Below are 23,350 nucleotides of genomic sequence, written 5' to 3'. Positions count from 1 at the left end.
GAACAAAGATGAGAGGAGAATAGAAGATTGTTAGATAGAAGTACAGGCATAGTAATAAAAGCATTGTATAAACACAAATCAATCTCATTGAGGCGAATCCTTTTAAAAAATGAGTACCATTTACCAAATTTTCAAAAAAAAAAAAAATGTTAATAAAGAAAAAACAAACAATCAAATAAAATTATAACATTATTTAAGAGGGTCTTCTAAAAGAGGGATCATAAGAAACATACTATATAAGAATATTTTTAACCAACTCCTGTTCTATATTGCTTATAATGACGCCACCCACAAGCAAATGAAGAAGTGATTCTGAGTTGTGAGTAGCAAGCTTTATGCCTAATTTATATGTACTCTAAAAATTAATTTATAAATTGCAAAAGTATTTATTTAAAAAAAAAAGTATTTTAAAGGTTTGAATCTTAACTTACAGACAGTGAAAATTTTAAAAATTTTATGATTTAATCAAAATTTTACGATCATTCTATTCAAAAGTTCGCCGTTTGTAATTAGGGCGTGAAATCAATACAAAATTGCTTTGAATTTTCAAGCCTACTATTAATAAAATGTTTTAAAATAAAATTTGATTCAGCAATTTTGTTACCAGGTCGGTAATGCCAAACAGTGTTACCATATTGATTTCACACAAAACCTGATAAAAAAAAAAACAGCTTTTACATTTAACTTAAGCATATTCTTATTGTCATATAGCTTATGTTTAACAAAAACGATTCTTATTAGAGTTTAAAATTTCGCTATTTTACTCGGCAAGTATAAGAAGAAAGTGAGTCATATTTAAAATGAGATTCACTCTCTTTCTCTCTCTTCATATATTTGGGTAATATAATTTTCGAGTGAGAAAAATGTTTTCGTATTGCGTATCTCGTTTTTCTTTATAAAATTTATTCATTTCGTTTTTGAAGCCGAAGACGTTCAGTCGATGATTTAAGAAAAATGCAAATATCCAAGTGAAAAAATAAACGGAGAATTCTGATTTGAAAGTGAATAAAAAGTGAGTATAAAAGTGAGATACACGATTGGGCTATTAAAGTGATTTTTCCCATGTGAAAAATTGAAAATCTGCCAAAATTGAAAAAATCTGACATTTTACTTAAGAAATCTGGTCATCAAATCAGAAAAATCCGAAAAATCAGATAAATCTGGCAATATGAGAACGTAGATGCCAACAAACACATAATATGTAGATGCATACGCGTACCACCTTATATTCAAACCGTCTTAACACTAATTTCTTGTATTATCTTGAATTTTTGTTGGTATTATTTGCAATTTTCTTTTCTTTTTTTTTGCTTTCTATTACTATTTTAGAATGAAAATATTATTGCGAAATCAATTATGCGGGAAAATGGAATTTTCTTTTTGAAACAATTTTCTTTTTTCAATTTTTTTTTATTATTTTATTTATTTATTTTCCATTTCAAAAGAATTTCATTTGTTTCATTTTATAATTCTCAAAAAATTAGGTTATTAAAATAGAGGAGAACAAGGCAGTCAACAAAGCAAAAAAAAAATTTGAGCGAAAATATTTTTTTTAGAGTTTTTAATAAAGTTTCAAGAGCATATTTTTAAATTATATTTAAAGAAAATTATAATAAAGGGATAAAGAAAGAAAAAAAAATGGAAAGAACTTGATAAAAGGATTTTACAAATTTAAATATCAAAACACAAACTAATATTGAAGGATAACTGTGAATTTGATTTAAAGAAATGAATTTTATTTTTCATTTCTTACTCTCCTCTTTTTCAAAATGTATGTATACATATATACTGTTACAAACAAACACACGACAATATTATATTTATAAATTAAACGTCCATCTTATTTTAGCTAAGACGACGGGAGTATTTATTTTTATTTGGGATTTGAAGAACGAAAGATTTGAATTTTAAATGATGCAGAAAAGTGTTTATCTAAAATGAAAATAAATACAAAAAATAAATAAATAAAAAAGTATATAAGTAAGTAGATATGTATATGCATATAATATAGCATTATACTACAGTTGCAAAAACAAAAAAATCAAATTTGACATGCATTTCCATTTTTGACAAAATGTGCCGTTTTTGAGTAGAAACCAAATTTTATTTACTTCAATTTCGAATGCTCACATATTGTGGCTGCTTGTATAAATTGCTTTGAAGATAGTCATGTTTTATTTAAAGAATTAATTGGAACATGTTAGAATAATATTGCCAAAAACGGGTAATCATAAAACTGGTATAATCTGTAATTATGATTAGATTAGAAAAATATTATAGAATTTGAGAAGTTTACCCTATTACACTGTAATAGCATTAGGTGTTGATCTAATATTGTAATATAATGTAAGCTGGCCGTCGGCAAAATGCGACCCCTCGGCAGCGTTTTTGCAAGAGAAAACAATATTCGATTGCGACTATTAAAATTTTTTTTCAAAAAAATTTGAAAAACTAAATTATAGATTTACCTACATTTATAGAAAAAATGTAAAAATTCCATATAAAATTATTATTTTTCAAAACAAAATGGTCAATAAAGTGAGTTAAAAATATTATTTCTTCTTGTAAGTAGGTAATCTTGTCTGACAGAAATACCGATATATTTGCTATGTCACGCAAGTAATGTAAGAAATTCGAATGGCCCATATGCTCATACTCGCGTAGTACATATTTGTCTATAACCCACAAAAGTTTGACAACGGTCCACTTCAGCTATTTATAATTTCCATACAGTTTGAGTATGATTTAAGCCACTATTAAAATAATTTGCAGGAAGGTCAAATTAAAATTTTTAAATAAAATAATATAATAAATTACTATAGTCGTATACTGATCGTATACGGTATTATGATATTTGATTACTGTGACACCTTATATTCACTACGAAGAATAATAAAAGTTATAAATAAATTAAGTTTATTGAGCCAAACATTTTTCAAAAATATTAAATTTTATATTTTTTTTTTACATTTTGTTTGTTTTTTAATCTTTGTAGTGATTATTAATATTCTTAAGGGTTAAATGGTCTGTTAAATGAAATATTTTTCGAATTTAATAAAATTTTAAATTAATTTTTTTTTTTTTGCTGTATTTATTTAAAGTAATTGCCAAAATTATATAATTTAAATTTGGAAATTTTTATATTTATATTAATATTAAAAATTCATTTTAATCTTAATGGTGCATAAAATAATGCTATCAATTCAAGTTCCAATAATAGAGGAAAATAATATTTAAATTCTAATTTTAGATTGAGTTTTCTTTAATTTTAATTTGAAAATGGAAAATTGTCAAATATATTTGTTAAAAGTAATTAAAAAAGGTATTGACAACCTTATACCTGGTAAACCCTTTTCATAACACAATTGAAATATAATTGGATTTTTTATTAGCTATTTGAATTAAACAGTTCGATGCAACAAAATATGTTTTAAATTTAATTAAGGTTTATCGGAATAAAAGTTATCATTGTATTTTTCAGTAAAGGTCTCCAATATCCTTCTTAAAATTCTTAAATCTAACATCCAGCCTGCCATTATCATGATGGTCAGCCCTTAATTATTAATTTAATTTATGGATATTTGTGAGTATCCATACGTTAATGTATTTGCTCAAGTTATTCCTAAAATTTCTATTAAATAACATTTTACAAGGCTCACTATTAAACAAAGAATATTCTCCTTGGAATTTTTAATATTTTCAGAACACATATGTATCCTAATTAAAACTGATTATTTATATTTTAACACCCTCACCATGCCACGACATTTTTAAGCCTGTTTTGAAGAGGTCTTTGACGGTGACAAAAATGTCTGACAAAAACAAACTATACAATATGTGCAGACACTTTGACCTGACACATTTTGAGCTATTGAAAAATTGCTTCGTCAGTCACTCTTGGAACATATTTTTATTATTTTCAGAGATTGACGGTCATTATATTAAAAGATTTTGACGCTAGAATTGTATTTTACTGACACCAGTTAAAATAGTATTTAAATATTTTTTTATCACTTACTAGAAAAAATTTGGTAACGGTAGCGGGAACCATTTTAATAATGTAATGTGTCAAACTTTTTTGATTGACCTGGCAGTAAGAGTATTAAAAAATATTTTGAAGAAAAATTTTCAATATTTTTTTATAAAATTTGAAAATAATTTCTCACCTTTAATTATACATATTTATCACTAAATACGCTTCATGTCAATCATTGTGTTACGGAATATTCTGAAATCATTATGGGTATTTATAAACTTTTAATAGATAATAGAAACTTTTGTACGTAATTTAGAAAATTTTAATAAAAAGACAGGCAGTTATAGATAATAGTTACTTTTCCATTTAGTAGATATTATCATATGCTCCGATAACTTTGAAATAATCGAGTTAAAATGGAAAAATTTTAATTAAAAAGGACATTTTCATGCTACCATAAATATCAATTTCTTTTATATTTTTTTCTGATTTCTTTTCTCTTTTAATTTCTATTCTGTAATTTTTCAGAAAAGTTTTGATATTTTTTCTAGAAAATTATTGTTATATAGTTCATTTTCGGTATTGCAATATACTAGTGTCAATTCTTTTTCAAAAATGTATGGTTTTCAAATTGTATAGAGACATTGAATTAAATTTTTTCAATTTTGTTAAAAAAAATTTTTTTTTGGTGAGCTCCTTAGAATGAATATGGTAGATAAAATCTATTTAATATGAATTTTGTTCTTGTTCTATTTTTAGATCAACAGGAAAATTTGCACATTCTATGTTATTTCCTTTATATGATCTCTATAGTTCTTGTATTAACTCCCTTATATTCCAAATATTGTGTCATATTGAATCGCTGTAAGAAAATTGTAAGGAGAACCAAAGACCAGTTGAGAATTTCTCACGAACTTTCCTATACATGTAGTCAATAAAAATAATTGGACCTTATGCACTCAATAAAAATAATTGGAAATACCTAATTAGTGGAACTGCAGTATTATAGGAATACTTTTATTATAAATATTTTGATTTTAATTTATAAAACAACACATGAATATTCTCTACTATCACATTTCTGTTTGAGGAAAAGAAGAAGATGGTTAATAAGTCACTTGTTGCTTTATTCCTTCTTTAAATTTAAGGAGAATAAAAGAAAATACATACCTGTTAGTAAAAACCTTTTTAATATATCAATTATTATCTTACATTTACAATGAAATAATCATCCAATTTCCCTACAAAAATTACTGATTTAATTTATTTTCATATTGAAAATTGGTTATTAACAGCACGAAATAACCTTTAAGTATCACGAGAACATTTTTAATAAAAATATCAATTGATTGCATTGCAAAATTTAAAAATAATATAATTGCTTCTAATTCCATATTATATAAAAAGAAAATATGAATTCCACTTGTATTTTTTAAGTGGAAATACTTGAATAAAAAAGTACTTTTAAATTATATTTGTAAGTACTTTTCAATCCTATACTTTCTTATATTTATAAGGTTTTCGCCCCTTCAATTATTCATTTCCTTTAATTTTCTTTTAGTATATAAGAAAAACAAAATAAAAAAAAAATAAAAACAAAATGTACAATAATTTTTAAACTTTATGAAATTTCATTATTATTCTTTTTTTATAAATTCCCTTCCGCTTAAAATTTCAATTGTTTTCGCATTTTTATATTGTTGCCATTTTGTAATTTTTTTGCTTTCATTTTTTGCTTCTTATAATCCTTAAATTATAAATCGCGTACAGTTTTATTTTCATTGTTTAACAATGAAAATAGAATCGCACGTTTTCTGTTTTGTAGGTATGTTTGTAACACGTTGTTATTGTTGTAAGAAGAAGAGTTAACAATAATTTAAAATAGATTATAATGAAAGTCAAAAAATTTGTTGTTGTACTGCTACTTTTGCTCTTACATGTCATATAGAAAACAAAGAAGTCTAGGATTTTAAAATATTTTTGTAATTTTTTTTACGAAGTACTCTAACCTATGTGAAATAGGAAAGGGAGCCACTGTAATTATGCGATAAAGCTTATTTGCAATATGAAAGATGATCACCTATTTACCACGGGAATAGTGTTTCTAAATCTTACCTCGTTTGGTTTGTGAGAATTATTCAAATATAAGAATAATATTAAATTTATACACAAAATTTTTAATTTCGTTTCCAAACTCCCTCAAATTTATAAGATAATACGAAGAATTTACGAGTATTCGTATAAAGTTGCCAATAATAATTGAAGCTGTTTTTATTTTAATCTCTCTTATGGCATCTCTATAGGATTTTGTTATTCTATTAACGCACTGCAGTTTCATTTTTTATGATTTTAACATTGTTTGTAACTATTTTTTAACAAACAAATTAAACAAAATGAAAAACAAGTATAAATGTAAAATTTTTTTAAAAAATTAAAAAACAGCTTACAACATTATTAATAGAAAGAATACCAAAAATAACAACACTAATTTTAAACTCCCTAAAAGTATGTTGAAATAAAATCATGAACATTGTAAACACTGTTAAGCAATTAAGATTCATTTTAATATACATAGAATTTATATACAGATACATGCATACATCTATATTATGCATGTATGAAATAAAGGATTTTAAACTTTTTTTCCAATAAAAAGAGTTATCAAGAGAGTGGAGACGAAATATGAGACGAAAATTTTGAAAGGAAGAGAAATTTAAATACATAGAAACAATAAAAACGAAATGAGAATGCTATAAGCAAAACAAATAAAAATTAAGAATGAGAGAAAATTAAAATGAAAACTTTGCCCTTCAAAAAATAATTGAGTAAGTGAAAAATCTCTTGGGGTTCAAACCACAGAATGCAAGCCGTCTGGAATTAAAAACAAAATAAAAAAAAATTTTTTCTATGAAAAACCATGATTATTTTTTTTTTGTTTTGTTTTGTCATTTTTTTTTTACCATAAACAATAATTTTTGGTGAGGTGTCCTTTCGGAAAAATTTCATTTCTAATTGTTTATATACACTTTTTTTATATGGGTATAAAAATTTTATACACACAAAATATGGGAAAGTGTATAAAAGTAAATGGGCGCATTTAAATCAAAGAAAAATAAATTTTAATTAATAAAAATTGCAACAAAAATTTTTCTCCCCAAATTTATTATTTCAATGAAATTTTCTATTTAGGATAAAAGTTCAAAAAGTTTTTGAAGAAATCAAAAGAAATGTTCAAATATGAAAAATAAATATCTACATTCCAAAAGAGATTAAATAACAAACATCGAACGAATTTTCAACAATGCAACCTTGAACTAAAACTGAATTTAAAAAAAAAAAATAAATCATCGTATGGCAAATCTTTATTTATAAAGGCACCACCAGTTTTAAGTTTACCAGCAAATTCCTTTATTAGAAATTGATAATATTTGAAAAAAATTTTGCTGAATATTTTTAGCCAAAAGTGCCAAAGACATATGAAAGCCATTTTTCAATTCAGACCGCTCATTGTTCCTTCACAAACTAAGTCAAATAATTTAAAAACGAAGATCTCAAGAAGCTCAAAGAATAAACTCAAAAATTAGTTGTAACTTTGAGTGCTTAATTTAAATTCCAATTGTAATTTAAAACACATATCCCGTAAATTGTATGAAACTCTTAATCCGTAGGTAAATAAAATTCAATACAAGAATAACAAAACTATCGAAACCATACTTTAAACAATCTGCACGCTACTATTGCCAGATTTTACAGTAACAATAAAAAAAATAGTTAAAATTCTTGGTGCCGCACATTAATCTGCATTTGTTTTTTTAATTTTCTCTCAAACTAAATGTCTAAACAAAAGCTGTCACTTTTGCTTGAAAAAACTTAATTAATTCTCTACTTGTGAAAAATCTTGACTATTGCCACTAGCAAAATGTTAACGTCAACCTTGTATGGAAAAAAATGTGCTCTTTGATCAAAATTTGCCAACGGAAATGATAAAATATCTTTCACTTATTTAATGTGAAGTTATCAGCAGAGATGAACGACAGAAGGAATTAGAAGAGCACTACTTTCAAAATGCAACATGATGTCAAAACATTTTAAAATATTTTTAAAATGTTCATTGAATTTACATGTGTGATAGACGATATTCAAATTTAAAGTCAAAATAATATTTTCAAGGTTATAGAAAAAAAAAAAATATCGAAATGTAAATAAAAGTGTTATATAAAAAGCAAATATTTGCGACATAGAAAAAAAATGAGATTAATTTAATGTCATATAGGTGGAATTAATATGAAAAAATGAAAAACGTGGGACAGCTCAAGGATTTAAAAAAAAAAATTAAAAATTAAAATATATTATGCACATAAATATTTTTTTTTTGTATAATCAAGGACATTAAAGGATAATTTATGTATATTATATATATTTTAAATTCTATTTTTAAATATATTTTTAATTTTTCAAGGAGATTTCAAGGATTGAATTGAATTAATCATTTTTAATATAATATTTTTAATATTATTTAACTATATTCGTTTGCTCTTCAAAGTATAGACTATATAGAGCATATAGAGTCAAAGTTAGCAATAAAAAAATTAAAATTGAATCAAAATTAAAATATTCTTTTTAAATAATTACAGTCAACATAGCATTATAACACCCACTTCAAAATTAAACTCTTAATCTCTTTGCTAGAATACTTTTAATTTAATTATAATTTTGGTATTGGTTTGTTTGAGAGAGAGTAATGATATTTTATTTGAAATCTATACGTCATTTATACGTCAATGGGCGTACATCTAACTAGAATTCAACAATTCGTCTGGACATGTGAATATATTTTGTCACTTTATACAGTCATTTAAAAATAAATTCAATTTATTCAATTTTCTATTGAAAAAAAAAAATGTTTTGTATTTTGACCTTCAGACATTTTCCTTTCCTTTTCGTATAATAGGAATATTGTTAAAGATGAGAAAAATTATCTATATAAAATTTTATTTTTTTTTTTTTTATCTAAATTATTCGAAAATCCAGACTATTATAATGCGTGTACCGTCTAATAGTAAATCTATATACTGAATTGAAATTTAAAAGGAAAATTGAGAATAATTTAAAATAGTATATAAAATTATTTTCTTATGAAGGTTTGAGTTACCAATTGTACTTAAATAAAATTTTGTATTCAAATTTGTTAAAAACCAGATTCTATTTTCAAGTCTATATTTAAGTGTATTTTCAGTTGATGGTTAATTAAGTTGACTGTGAAAGAAAATCGAATTCAGCAGTGTCGAAGCTGTTCAAGTTAGAACAATGTGCTATTGCCAATTTTTTTTTTTCAATTTATAAGATCTACATGACAGTGATGTTTATAGTTGATGTTAAACTATATGACTAAAGAAATAAAACAATACTTAACTCTTAAACAGAATAGAATCTAAGATAGATTGCAAGTTGATCGGTATATAGATTTCGTTATCGAAAAAAAACCCCTTATTTAGTTACTAAAAATCAATTGTGGGCGAACCACTTTTTCCTTGCTATATCAAAAGTCATATGTTCAATGTTCAATAAGGTTATCGCAAATTCACTAGTATTGAAAATTCTGTTTTTCTAACAGAAATTTCTATACAGTAAAATTAGAAAATTTTCGAAATTCTCGTCTTATACATCACTCATATTCTTTTATAATATTGTTTTTATTTTCTTGTAAATATCCATTAGTTAGGCAATCCTAAAATTACCATTTCTATCAATTATTAATAATATAATATATATAATAGAAAACAATAAATCCTTACTTTATAGACTAACCAAAATTTAAATAATGATAACAATAGATAGAAGAAGGTCATTTCAAATATACAGCAAAAAAAAAAAAAAAGGACATAGAAACCCAGTCATATAATATGAAATTGTCGTATGAGTATGAATCTTCATGTTTCTTTTTGTGTAAAATTTTATCAGCTAGGAACTGTAGGGTATAGCATTTTCAAAATCAAAATGATTGCATGAGAAAAAAACCACAAAGTCCCAATAGAACAAATCGAAATATTGGAGTGATTTTTTGTTTTTGCTAAATATACGTCATGTCACAAAAATTGTTAAGTAAATCTTCACAATATAAAAGAAAAAGACAAATAAGTAGTAGGTGATTTTTATATAAAAACACATTGATTTTTCGAAAAAAGAAAAACATTAAACGAAAATAAATAAAAAAGGATCCTTCATTGCCATAAATTTGTTGAAGGTTTTATTTTCAAATTCAATTTCCATTGGATTTATTCTTTTAAAATTTTATAGAGTCAAGTATATATGATGAAATTTAATTCAACGATTGTCCAGATTGGTCCAGACAGATTTTATTAACGTAAAAGATTTCTTCTTTTTATTGTTTTTTTTTTTCATTTTATCGTATTTCTTTTGTTAAAATCTTATCACTTGTACATGGCTGAAATAATGTAGTAAGGGGAATATGAAAAAAATATGTGTATATGTGTATGTAGTTAAAAATATAAAATGTCGTTTTGGATTTCAATTTTTATATGCATTTTAAAATGGATTTTATTAGAATTATTGGGATCTTTTAGATTTTCTTTTTTCTATTATTTTTTTTGGGAATAAAACAAAAGTTAAGCTTGTCATTCATTAAAATTGTATTGACTTTAGCGTTTTCTTTTTACACATTCTATTTTTATATTATAAAAGATAGAGTCTTATTCTGTTATAAAATGAAAGTTTAGATAATTGAAAATAAATTGAATATAGTCTGGACTAGAATTTTTATGTTATTATAATACAAAAAAAAAGAAAATTAATCGATTACACCGCAATTTATATTGGTCTTATAATGAAATTGTACGAAATTATAGAAAAAAAAAAGGTTTCAGAAAATTATTGATCACAATTTTTTAGATAATTTTGTTTAAAAAGCTTATAGTCGGCAAGCATTCAATGCAATTTAATTTTTACAATTACAATTTCTCAAACGGAATGCGAATTCAGCTAATTTCAAAAAAATTAGTCAACTTTAGAAATATTCCTAAAAGTCTTGTAATAATTTGGGAATGTTTTAATTGCAAACTATACTCAAAACCATTTAAAATTTCAATTAATATGCATAAATCTTGAGGCATTTTTTAATTCAAAAATTTAAAATTTCGTTAATATATTCGAAATAAATATATTGATTTTAAATTTATTGATAATAGGCTGTAAATTGAACTAAAATTCATATTTTAACTGACACCCATATGTATTTAAATATTATATAAGAAACAGTATCTATATTGCAATCCCATAAAAAGGAATATGGTAATATAGCTTTCATTTCCGAAGCTAGTTATAATTATAATTGAATTCTAATGATAGTTGTCTGCAACTCCAAGGATAATTTTATTTTTTCGCGGCAAAAGTACGTATACATAATACGGAGACAACTTTTATAATAAAAGTCATCAACTTTTTTTGGAAAAATTTACTTCAAATGGTATGAGTATGGGTATAATTTTAAATATAATTATAAAATTGCTTAATTTTAGCGAATTTATTCAATAAGATGGTACCTAATTATTTTGAAAAGAACAAATTGTGTAAGTTCTTTTAGTAATCATCACGATATTTTCAAATTACTCATTTATTTCTCCAAAGAGTGGACCTAATCAATTCGATATCTATTTATTCTCGTTTTGGATTCAATTTTACACAATTTTTTTCTCTTAACTAATCAATTTTATTGTAGCACCAAATAATGCCAATAATATTAACTCTAATGTGCAAGTCATTAATTTTTCCTATATATAATTTTTAATTTTGTATAAATATCAATATTAATATTTTAAATTTCTACTTATAATTTTCTATTTTATTATATTATAATAGTGAGCTCATGAATGAATAGCTCCGAATTTTATAATTTTAAATATGCATGCACATACTCATTACTTAATATCAATTCCCTGTGTGTTTATTGCAGTATAGAACACCCCAAACAGTGCGAGGTAGCTTATAATATTATATATTTTATACGCAATATAAAATCTACTAATCTGCCATAGTATTGTAAAGCATGATAAAGAGTTTGAAATTTTAATATAATAATGTAATAAACATATCGTATATTATATAACGTACATTCCTAATATTGAACTACCTCCAACAACATACACCATAATAAAAAGTTTTAATAAATCCAACATTTTATAATAGTAAACTATTTACTTCAAAAATAATATAATTATATAACATAAGAGAAATTTTTATATAACAAAAAAAGGAAGAGAGAAAAAAAAGGAAGAAAAAAAATAAAAGGTTAAAAATTTTGTAAAGTTTATAAATTGCAAACCATTGGTACCTGATGGTCTGTCTGAATTTCCTGCCCAACCTTCTTCTATACATATATAGTATTGTCGATTATTTGTGTATTTGTTTTAAACTTTCTAACTCCATGTTATTAATTTCTGCTACCATACGAAGTGTATAAATATACACAAATATGTAAAGGATATATTTATGAATAAGATATACGATACATACATACGATACGTATATACATACACGATTACATAATATACTAACATATTTTGCTAAAATAAACCAAGAGTGCTAAGAACCAAAATGAATGGCCAATAGTCAATTTTTATTTGTGTCGTATAATATACAATATCATACAATATTTTATTATTATATCAAACATTTTGTATGTATCACATATGTATGCGTGTATGAAACATATAGAAATATAATATTATATCTAGTATCTATCAGTACATTAGTTCTTTTAATACCTACAACAATAATAATAGTAGGAAGGAAATGTAATATAAATTATTTTGAAATTATTACTTTGTCAGACAGGCCACTGGTTTTGGTTCATTTCTTTTCGAAATATAAATATTCTATATATCTATTTATATGTACATTGTATCATACATTATGTATGTAGATATATGTACGTGCATTTTGTTCTACCTTTCACTATAATAATACACTAGTAGCTATTGTAACCCTATATAACCCACCTTAACTCTACACACATTCATATTATGTTTAATTCTAATACGCGATTATTTTTTAATGAACATAAATAATAAGTATACGAAAAGTGAGTAATTGAAATAAAAATGAATTTTTTTTTTATTTTTAATTTTCTAATAAAATTTTGTAAAGTTTTTTTAACCGACTTCGTTGCATACAATAAGGAAGGTTATGTGCTAGTACCAAATTTTGAAGCAATAGCGGTTTGTTGGTTTGTCTGTCTGTTTGCGTACGTGTGTTTCTTAAATTCGACTAAACCGCTTTTTATGAAATTTTGTGTACGAGTTTATTTTTAAATTAGACTAGAACCGATTTCTACCATATCTACTGAATTAGTTGATGGGTTCCCTTGATTCCATTAATTATAGTTCAGTATTTAATTTTTAAGTTGTGGTTGTTACCGAGACTAACGGGTGAAGTTTTCAGGGAATTCGAGTAGCACAAAGCGAAAGTCTAACAAGAGTCAAATTTAAATTTTTCCAGCTATGTAACGTCAAAACTTATCTAAATTTCCTTAAATATGGAAAAATGTATTTGAAGGGCATTTTCATAATCTTTTGAAACATTTTCGCTAAACTAGACAATGCCGACCGTAAGGGTTATGTGCTTTTCATACCAGTTTTTTTATAAAATTATAGTATGGGAATGGCAGGCATTTACTATTGAAACACTTTTATAATAATTTTTAGTTTAATTGTAATAATTGGTAATTACACAATGCTCTTAATATGCACTCTTGTTAGGTTTAATTTTGGGCAATTAAAATTCAGAATATTTACGAGTTTTATATAAATATTAAAATTCATTAGATATAGTAGCACATTATTTATTCCTTGAAGCCATACTAATTAAAAAAAATTTGTGCAAATTAAGTGTTCTAATTACAGAACTTTTTATATAAATACAAATAAAACTCATATACTAATATTGCTAACTAATTCTGGTTAGAGAATTAAAATTTGAATTTTAACATGAGTTTTATAAGAAAAATATAAAAGAGCTCAATTACACAAAATACTCAAATACTGAAATGAATTTATGTACGTGTACTTCAAATAATCGTAGAAATTAATGTCTTTCATAATGATTTTCAATATAATTAAATTATAGTATGTAAATTTTTATACTAATAAGAATAAATTTAAATGTAGGTATATATACATAAAAGCATATCTAGGAACCTTTCGTCACCAAATTTTTGATTTAGCAATAATTATTATAAAGGATAAATATTTTAAATGGGTAACCGCAACGTTTTCAATTGAAGTATATCTAATTTCGTTTTTCATTTTGTGACACCGCGAGCTTATTTTTATTATCATAAGTTAATGAGTACGATTGCAAAGTAGATATCTTTTAGTCATAAATTAAAAAGAATACTGAAAACACTATAAAAAATCATATTTTTTGGTGGAAAATCAATATTACTTGAGTATTTTTGTTTGCTTTTAGATTATACAAATTGTAGATAACATAGGCAACTTAATCTGAATTTGAGAATAAATGCATTGCTTTTACAATAACTATTTGAATTATGAAATTTACAGCATTAACTTAAAATTTCCTAAAAGGAAAATAATTTTATTTGAATTCTAATTGAAATTTGACTGAAAAATTGTCGTTTTTAAAAAATGATTTGGTAATGAATTCAGTGAATAGTTTTAATTTTATATTTTCAACAGCGGATATTTTGACGAGCGAATAATTTGATAAACAAAATTTTCTTCTGGACTCCAACTAGTATAAACCCGTTCTTTCTACATCTAGACTACAATCTGCTTAGATGTAAACAGAATTAAATGATCATTGCTCTCTCTTTTATACAAAATCTATTTGCAATGCTCTATATTGATCATTACTTTATATTTTCACGTTAGAGCACACACAATTTAATTGGTCTGGTAAAAACAGTAAGTTTACTAATTATAGTAACCCTTAATAATGAAGTCATTTAATTATTTTGAAGTACATTCAGGTTACTAAATAATTTTCGAAATTATACAAAATTTTGAAAATTAAATTGTTTATTTTAAACTATTATCAAACATTTAAAAATAATTTGCATTATTACATTCAGAATAAACAAAAATTAAAGGGGATTAAAAATTCTTAATTTAATTTTCTACACATTTTGTTTCATACCCATTTTTATATAAAAGAATTTTTAAGGTCGTACATAGAAAACTCACAATCTCAAACCAACTTGTTTATTTTCTTTATTTCTTTTTTAAATTCTTTATTAAACAATGTTATTTTGTTAATTTTCATTTGAATTTTAAAGGAGGTATAGGCATTTGATAATGGGAAACTTTCGACAAAATTTAAAATATAAATATTGTTAATCCTTGTGCTGCTGGAGAAATTTAAATAATAGTATTGAAAATTTAAAAGTTTATTTTTTAAAAGAAACATACCTACATCATTATAATTATAATTTTCCAAAATTATGGGTAGATCACAAACGGATGTAGGTATGGAATAAAATTTTTGATTAAGTTTTAATATAGTTGATTTATTAAGTCTCTACTCTATTTTGTTTAATATAGAAAAAGTGTAGAAAAATTTAATTTTATACAATTTTTGTTTGATTCTCTCAGCAGCCATTTATATTAACAGTATTCAAATTAAATCAGTGTTGTTCTCATTATTTTCAATAATTTCCCAACTTAAACACAAAAATAATATGCAAAAATTTAAAATTAAATTTCCATTTTTCAAAAAATTAATCATCGATTATCCTAAATGTATGCAATTTTTTTTTTGTTAATTCCACAAACGAACTGCATTATCGATGGAAAATTATTTTGATATTATTTTTAATTCAAAAAGTACTACTAATAAACCCGTGAAGATTTTTTAAAAATATTATTTTCCGACATTAGAGATGATAATTTAATAAATTCTCTATTTAGAATTCAGCACATTTTAATAAAGCTATAAAAAACGGTAATAAGAACGTATACCCCATTTTATATTTTACTCATTAACTACATTTGAGAATGCACATGCAATGTAGACTCTCCATGTTGTTTTTGTTTCACAGTTCGGTAAGGTTAGGTTGACATGGCTTCTATAAGGTACATTGCGAGGTTTTTTTTTTTTAAAGTGGATGAGAACCCAGGCGTTTCGTGTATAAACGGCTCAATTTAAAAATCGTATTAAGCAACACTGAAGATAGTTTTAAAATTTCTTCAACAATATTATAATTACAAAATTTATTCAAAAAAAAAAAAGAAACTAGACTAGACTTTAAAGATATATTTAGAATTTGTAATATAAATCGGCACTTATGTATTCAGACATTCTTGCACAACAGCAAATGTGTAATTAAGAATTTTTTGGCGAATATTTTACCCAAAAAAAAAAACAAATTTTTTTTTACCAAAATATTACAAATATGCAGAACATTATCGATGTATATAACTACTCATTTATGTATTCATGTAAATTCATAAAATATTACACATAGAACCAAATTTTAAACGTTTTCTATTTTTCCATTTTTTCCACATAAAAAATAATATAACAAATGTACACATATCTACAAACACATTATACACATAGGTTTTTTTTATCTAAGGGTTTGTTATTTTTTCTTTTTTGCTTTTTAATGCGGAAAAGTCGGATTTTACGTGTATTGAGAGAGAATATTTAAAACAAAGGCCAAAAATAAAAAAAGGGAAGATAAAAATTGTTATACAGAAAAGGATGTTTGTACTATTTTGATGTTTTGATTTTTTTGTTCTGTTTTTGTTTTTGTATTTTTGTTTTGGCTTTATTATTATTTTTGTGTTGGTTCTAATAATCCCATTGGGGAAAATGAAAAGAAGCTTTTCATTTGATGAGACGAATAATTAGATTTTCACAATTATGGCGGACGACGGAACATTGGAACATATAAGTAAAGCAAAATGGAAAGAAATTAAAATGAAAAATAAAAGGCAGCAAAAAAGAAAAATTTAGATTTTATATACTTTTAGGGGAGATCTTTTTTTTTTCATATTATTTTTCTTATTACTGTTTTAATTTTCATGATAACAAATTTTTAACAAAAAAAAAAACGTCATACCTATGTGAAGCTATTTTTGTTAACGTAAATACTCGTATATGTATATGCGTAAATTTGTGTATATAATTTTGGAGGCTAGAATATTTTTGGGTGTAGATTTGGTTATAAGGATAAAAAATTTACTTTATCTATTTATTTATATTGACAGCGTGTTATGTGGTCTCTTTTTGTTGTTTTTATGCTTTTTTTTTGTATTTATTTCTTCAAAGGTATATAAAAATCTAGAGGAATAATGATAAAGGTGGTGGCAGTTAGCTCCTGATTTTTTTTTTATTTTTCTCCTGATTTTTTTGTTTTTTTCTTATAATTATTATTATTTTTGTTTTAAGTTTTGTTCTAACTGAAAGAATCTCCTTAAAAATAAAGCGTCAAATAATATAAATTGAAAGTATTTTTATATAGGAAGCAGGCGAACGAGAAAAAAATTATCAAAAAGAAAGTCAAATAATTTTTATTTCCTCTTCATATTTAAAAATATATCCTAAGGGAATATTCTTATATATAATATAAAATTTAATAGATATAGTATAAGTCCAATATGAAGGAAACAAAATAAGAAAAATGAAAAAAATGAAAATAAAAATGAGAATCTCATAAATGTAAATAATACCTACATATGCACATGTGTGTGCTACATACAATATTGTAAAATTATATGTATATCCATGAATATAAAGAGAGATATCACGAAATCAAGGCTGAAATTATTATCTATATTGCATATACAATACACTTTTTTTTTGTTATTGTAATACTTGATTATCCTGAAAAGAATTTATTTATAATGGAGGTTTTCTTCACATACATACATATTATATGTAAATAAATCTATATATTAAGAGACTTATATATATATAATATGTGCGGGAATACTCGTACATTCGCCCTCAATCATTCAGGGTATATAATCTTAAATAATTTGTTGAAAGAACGAATTACATAATTACTTGCTTATTAAAATGAAAACACGTAAATATAATATAGGAACGTAAATAAGTACAGTTGTACTAATATAATGCAATAATGCGCTAATATTAATGTAAAAATATAATATTCATTTGATTTTTACTTCAACAGTAGCTTTTATAATATAGGAGTTGCTTTTATGATAATGTTGTACTTAAAAAATAAAATATAATAAACGATGTGATTAGAATGCATTTTATTAGAACTACAATTAATTTTTGAAACTGAAAAATCACTCGAAATATTTGTTTAGAGACAATATTTAGGGACAGTATGAATATGACGTGGTTGCAATATAATGAAGCTACCTTGAATACTTACAAAATCAATATTGCATTTTTAACAATAGAGAAAAAATTTAAAATTTTAATACAATCATGATCTAAATTTGTGTTACTGTGCGAGTTAGAATTGAAAATTGGCATCAAAAGTATGTGATTATCTAAAAATTACAATGCAATTCAAATTCCACCTAAAAAAAAAAGTATAGGTGAGCACCAAAAACTTATAAATTTCCTTATGATTGAAATGAATAATTGCGGTTGTGTTCTGAAACATACAATTTAAAATACAACATTAAACTACATTAAATTACTATTAAAAATTATTTCTTAAATAAAGTTGGGTCAAACCAATGGTTTGTATTGTAGCACTTTTCCCTTCAACAAGTGAAAATTCTGCTTTTAAATACAGTCTATGTATACCTACAATATGTATACCTATTGATATACAAAGCTATTTCTAGGATTGCATATATTTCGGATGATGCATACATGCAGTCTTTGAAATAAAGCAAAAATTAATATGAAGAGGGGTTAACATAATGCTCGATTTTAAGGGTTAATTGTGTGAGTTAAGAAAAATAATTATATTTTTTAATGTCATGGAATTTACTGTTAGCTTTTTGTGTTTATAGAAATTTGAAAAAGCTTACGGTTTCGGAAATATAAGGTGTCAAAAATTCAAATTTTACAAATTTCAAGAGACGACAACTTGAGAGTGGGTGGAGATGGAAAAAAATTTTCTTCCAACGAAATAAACTATTTGTTAATGTCTAAAAGCTCCTAAAATTTCAAGCTTCTACAGGCTGGGGTCTAGAAGAAAACGAAATCAAAAATTTGTAAAAAAAAAAGACTTTAGATAACGGTAAATTTGAACGGCCATTTTGTTTTTCTAAAGTTTAACTATAGTTTACCGCGCTAGGGGAAGCAAGCCGCTGCCCTTATGCGTTTGCAAAATTTCAAAAATGCTTATGATTTCATTGCAACAAATTGTTCAAAAAGGCCATTTCTAGGGTTTTAGGGGGTATAACTTCTAGAGGGGGGGGAGATAGGTAAAAATTTGTTCTTTGGAAATAAGTTTCTAGTAAAGATCTATGTACGTACAAAATTTCAGCTTTCTATCTTCAAGGGTGTAGAAGTTTTGTAAAGAACTGTCGGACGGACGGGCGGACGGATAGAGTGAAACTAATAAGCACTTTTTTTCAAAATTTTTTTGGGAAAGTGGTAAAAAGAAGATAAAATGTTCATCGCAATAGAAATTACATGTTATATATCCTCTATACATATACATATCTACGTCCGTGTGCTAAAGAAAAATAATAAATAGGTCAAGTTACAGAATAAAAATTAAAAACATCTAACAAGTTTAACAACAACGAACTTAACTAGTAAGTTGTAATTACTTACAAGTATTTGCCATTTGAAGGTGCATATAAGATGCAATAAACATTGTATTATGATAATTTTTTTATGTACCCATTCTACATACATATATATTCATTGTATGCTCTCTTTTTAACGCAAATTGTTAGTAATGGACAAAAACTTTTGTATATTTTTTTATTCCAACTTTAATCTTTTATAATGTAATGTAAAAATCCACTTTACTTTAAAAAAAAAATCCATGCACTTTATATAAGAACACTTTTGTGCATACAATTTATTTTGAATAATTTTTTCGTGCATAAAACTAAAATTGCATCTTTTATAACAATATTGTTTCCTAATACTCAAAAAAAAAGAAAAAATTTTATAAGTAAGAAATCAGGATACAAAATAGAATTTCATTTTCATTTCTTCCCTTCTCCATCATTATTGTACCATACACTTTCATTTATTCATATATTTTCATTTTATAATCTATAGGTGTTCATATTCTTGAATATATTCACATAGATACGAGTACCCATAAAATAATAATGAAGAAGAATCCTTAAAACAATGTAAATATGGAATAAAGGAGTCTTAGAATTTTAAATAATGAAGTATATATTATATAAGTTGAGAAAATGGTAAAAGAATATTTTTTTTAATTTAGTATACAAATCACGTATTTGCTGAAAACACACTATCTTCACTTCCTTGCATTATATATGTACATACTATTTGAAAATGCAAAGGTGTTATACACGTAATTCATATAAATATGCAACTATGTTTATAATACTTATATATGTATAAATGTTATATATAATAATATTATTGTAAATTGTGAAAATTTATAATGAAGAGATGTAGTAAAAGTACTTAATTTTCATAAAATTAATGTATACATAAAAAGGTGATGCGTTCGTTTTTTTTTTCTGTATCTTGTTATAATTCCATAGAACAAAGAACGTAATATTATTTAACAAATTTGCGACTATATAAAAGAAAATTCCCGACTAACAAATTCTAGTTTTATAAATGAAAAAAAAAATTGAATCGTGTTCGGAAATCGTGTTAGGGGACAAATAGTTGCAATAATTACACATTTTAGTTCATTCCATAGCTTTTCGCGTTAATATGCTATCAAACAAAATCAATTTTATAAACATTAAATGAAGGTTTTTTTCATTAAATTGTTTGGATATAGAGAAAATTAATGTAATTTTTCGGCTGTAGCTCGGATGCGTTCATATCGACCAGAATTGTTTAAAAATAAACTAAATTGTATTAACTGTTAGACATATATAATCGTGCCTGAAGTGTTTTAAAGGGGCAATTTTTATTGCATTTGCTCTTACATAAATATAAAATGAAATATGGAGATATTCTGTTAAATAGCCACAGAGCTTGTCATCGTTTAATCAAATGCCATATTTAATTAAAATTTTTATTTAAATAAATACTAAAATAATATTAAGAATAAGATTATTTAAAGAATAAAATAATTTAAATTTTTATTTGCTTTATATTTACAGGTCATCCAACAGTTGTTGCAAGAGATGCAAATCCAATTGCATATCCTGGTTCACCATTACATTTATCAGTTGAATTTTGTGCAAATCCTCCAGCTCATGCTGCACGTTGGTTACATGATGATCGTGTTTATACACCTGGAAATCAATATGGACAGTCTGTATTAGCTTATGGTGTAACGGTAAGTTGAAATAAAATACAATTCATATGAAAATTTAAAAATTGTTTCAAAAAATAAATCATAGTTATATGAGAAATTCAAAATAATTTGCCGTCGTCATCAAAAATGTTATTTTATTTAAACTAACTGCAAACCATTAAAAACACTAAATTTTTCTTTTAAATTTAGGATCTACCAACACCATTCTGTAAAGAAGCTCGTCTTACTTATATTGCTATGCATGAAAAAGTTAAACGTACTTTCTATTTTATTGTATCATCTCCTGGTGGTGTTGCTGAAGCTATTTTTAAAGTTAACTTTACATTACGTTATCGTCAGATGTCAAATGCAATTGACGATGAAGAAGAAGAATTAAGTGAACCCGAAGAAATTCATTTCCCTGTATTCGGTAGTTCATCAAATAATTTGGTTTCGACGATGTTCGATAGCTTAAATAGCCTACATCGCAATAATTTTAGAATAAATTTAACTTCTATATTTAAATTAATCCTTCAACTATGTATAATATTATTATGTATTTCAATGGATGTTTTTCTGTAGAAACTATTTATATATTATATATTATTATATACAACCACTTATATACTATTAAATTAACTATTTATAATTATTGTATTAATAGAAAACAAAACATACAAAAAAAACAAAAACAAACACACAAAAACAAAAATTTAACTATGCTACTAATTAATAAAAAAAAAACAAATTAGAGAAAAAATAATTTAATACAAAAATAAAAATGAGTCAGTGAAAAAAAGCCTAATTAAATAATGTAAAAAAAAAATTATATGCTTTGAATTTTCTGTGTAAAGAAAAATTCTTAAAATTAGAAAGAATTTTAAACTTTATAGAAAAATATTGCGCTCTAAAAATGTTGTTGCAAAAATTACGTAAGACGAATAATGATTATTAGGAATTTTTGATTTCAAAATAATTAAATAATTTAAGATTCTAAGAACAAATTTATAAAAATTGGACTTGTGTTTAATTATGTTCGTGTAAGTGTTACTATTAACATTTTCATGGCTTTAACAAATAACAAACAAGTATTATTTAAAAATTATTCAAATAACCCTATAGTTCTATTAGAAACTTATCTCGAAAGTGCTCGCAAAGTTTTAATAATTTATTTCCAAAATAAGGTTTTGTTCACATAAATGTTCCAAATTATATTCAACAAATCCTCCGGCAATGAAAATTATCTTCATGTTTTTGAACAACTTAATACTTAGTCAATAGATGCCATGAATGTTTTGTGTGCGCTCTATTGAATAATAAATTTTTAAAATAGCAGAATTAAGTAATATTCACGAGGAATAAGTTCGCATGTGGTCTAAGGTGGGTACTCTATTTGAAGCTATATTACTTACAAATTTAATCACTGTGGGCAATAAATTAACAGGAAGTACATAACATTGCTTTGTTCCTCATCTTGCTGTATATCACTTCAATACTTCGATTATTCTAAATAACTTGCTATTAAAAGAATTAAAAATTTCATTTGTTTTTTATTATTAAAATAAAATTTATTATCTGACTTGTTTGATCACAAACAACTTTAACTATCGATTGAGTCTACATTTTTTGGTCTTAATCATCGTCTTGATCATCTTAACAAAGTCCAACTTTTATATAAATTTTTCAGATCGTCTTATGTTATAGGTAATTCTTCTTAATAATATTTTATGAACTGATCTTAAAGTATAACAACAAAACTTTGAAGCATTCAATTTACATTTTATAATTCTTTCTAATTTAGAACCTTATTCGTAATCCCTTTTTATATTTAATAAAACTTTAATAATAATGAAATTAGAAACAGTAAAAATTAAAGTAATAATTCTTATCTCCACACTATTTTTATTATAAAAATACTACAAATTTTTTATTTTGAATTTTTTCAACTAATTTTCCACACTACCTTATTTCCCGTTACTTGAGTAGTT

At 24.4% G+C, this 23,350-nt stretch overlaps 1 protein-coding gene across 1 annotated transcript in view; it reads left to right on the top strand.

The window, feature by feature from the left end:
* The window catches only part of LOC129612601 (putative uncharacterized protein DDB_G0282133), a 207,478-nt gene extending 184,416 nt beyond the window's left edge, over positions 1 to 23,062 (top strand). The window contains exons 9-10 of the mRNA XM_055526290.1: positions 21,226 to 21,404; positions 21,573 to 23,062. Of these exons, the coding sequence (XP_055382265.1) occupies positions 21,226 to 21,404; positions 21,573 to 21,944 (551 nt within the window). The 3' untranslated portion in view covers positions 21,945 to 23,062. The remainder of the gene's footprint in view (positions 1 to 21,225; positions 21,405 to 21,572) is intronic.
* The last annotated feature ends 288 nt before the right edge of the window (positions 23,063 to 23,350 follow it).

Source organism: Condylostylus longicornis, unplaced genomic scaffold, assembly GCF_029603195.1.
Source record: "Condylostylus longicornis isolate FDR11 unplaced genomic scaffold, ASM2960319v2 ptg000075l, whole genome shotgun sequence".
Taxonomy (NCBI): domain Eukaryota; kingdom Metazoa; phylum Arthropoda; class Insecta; order Diptera; family Dolichopodidae; genus Condylostylus; species Condylostylus longicornis.
This window is presented reverse-complemented; position numbering and strand designations above follow the sequence as displayed.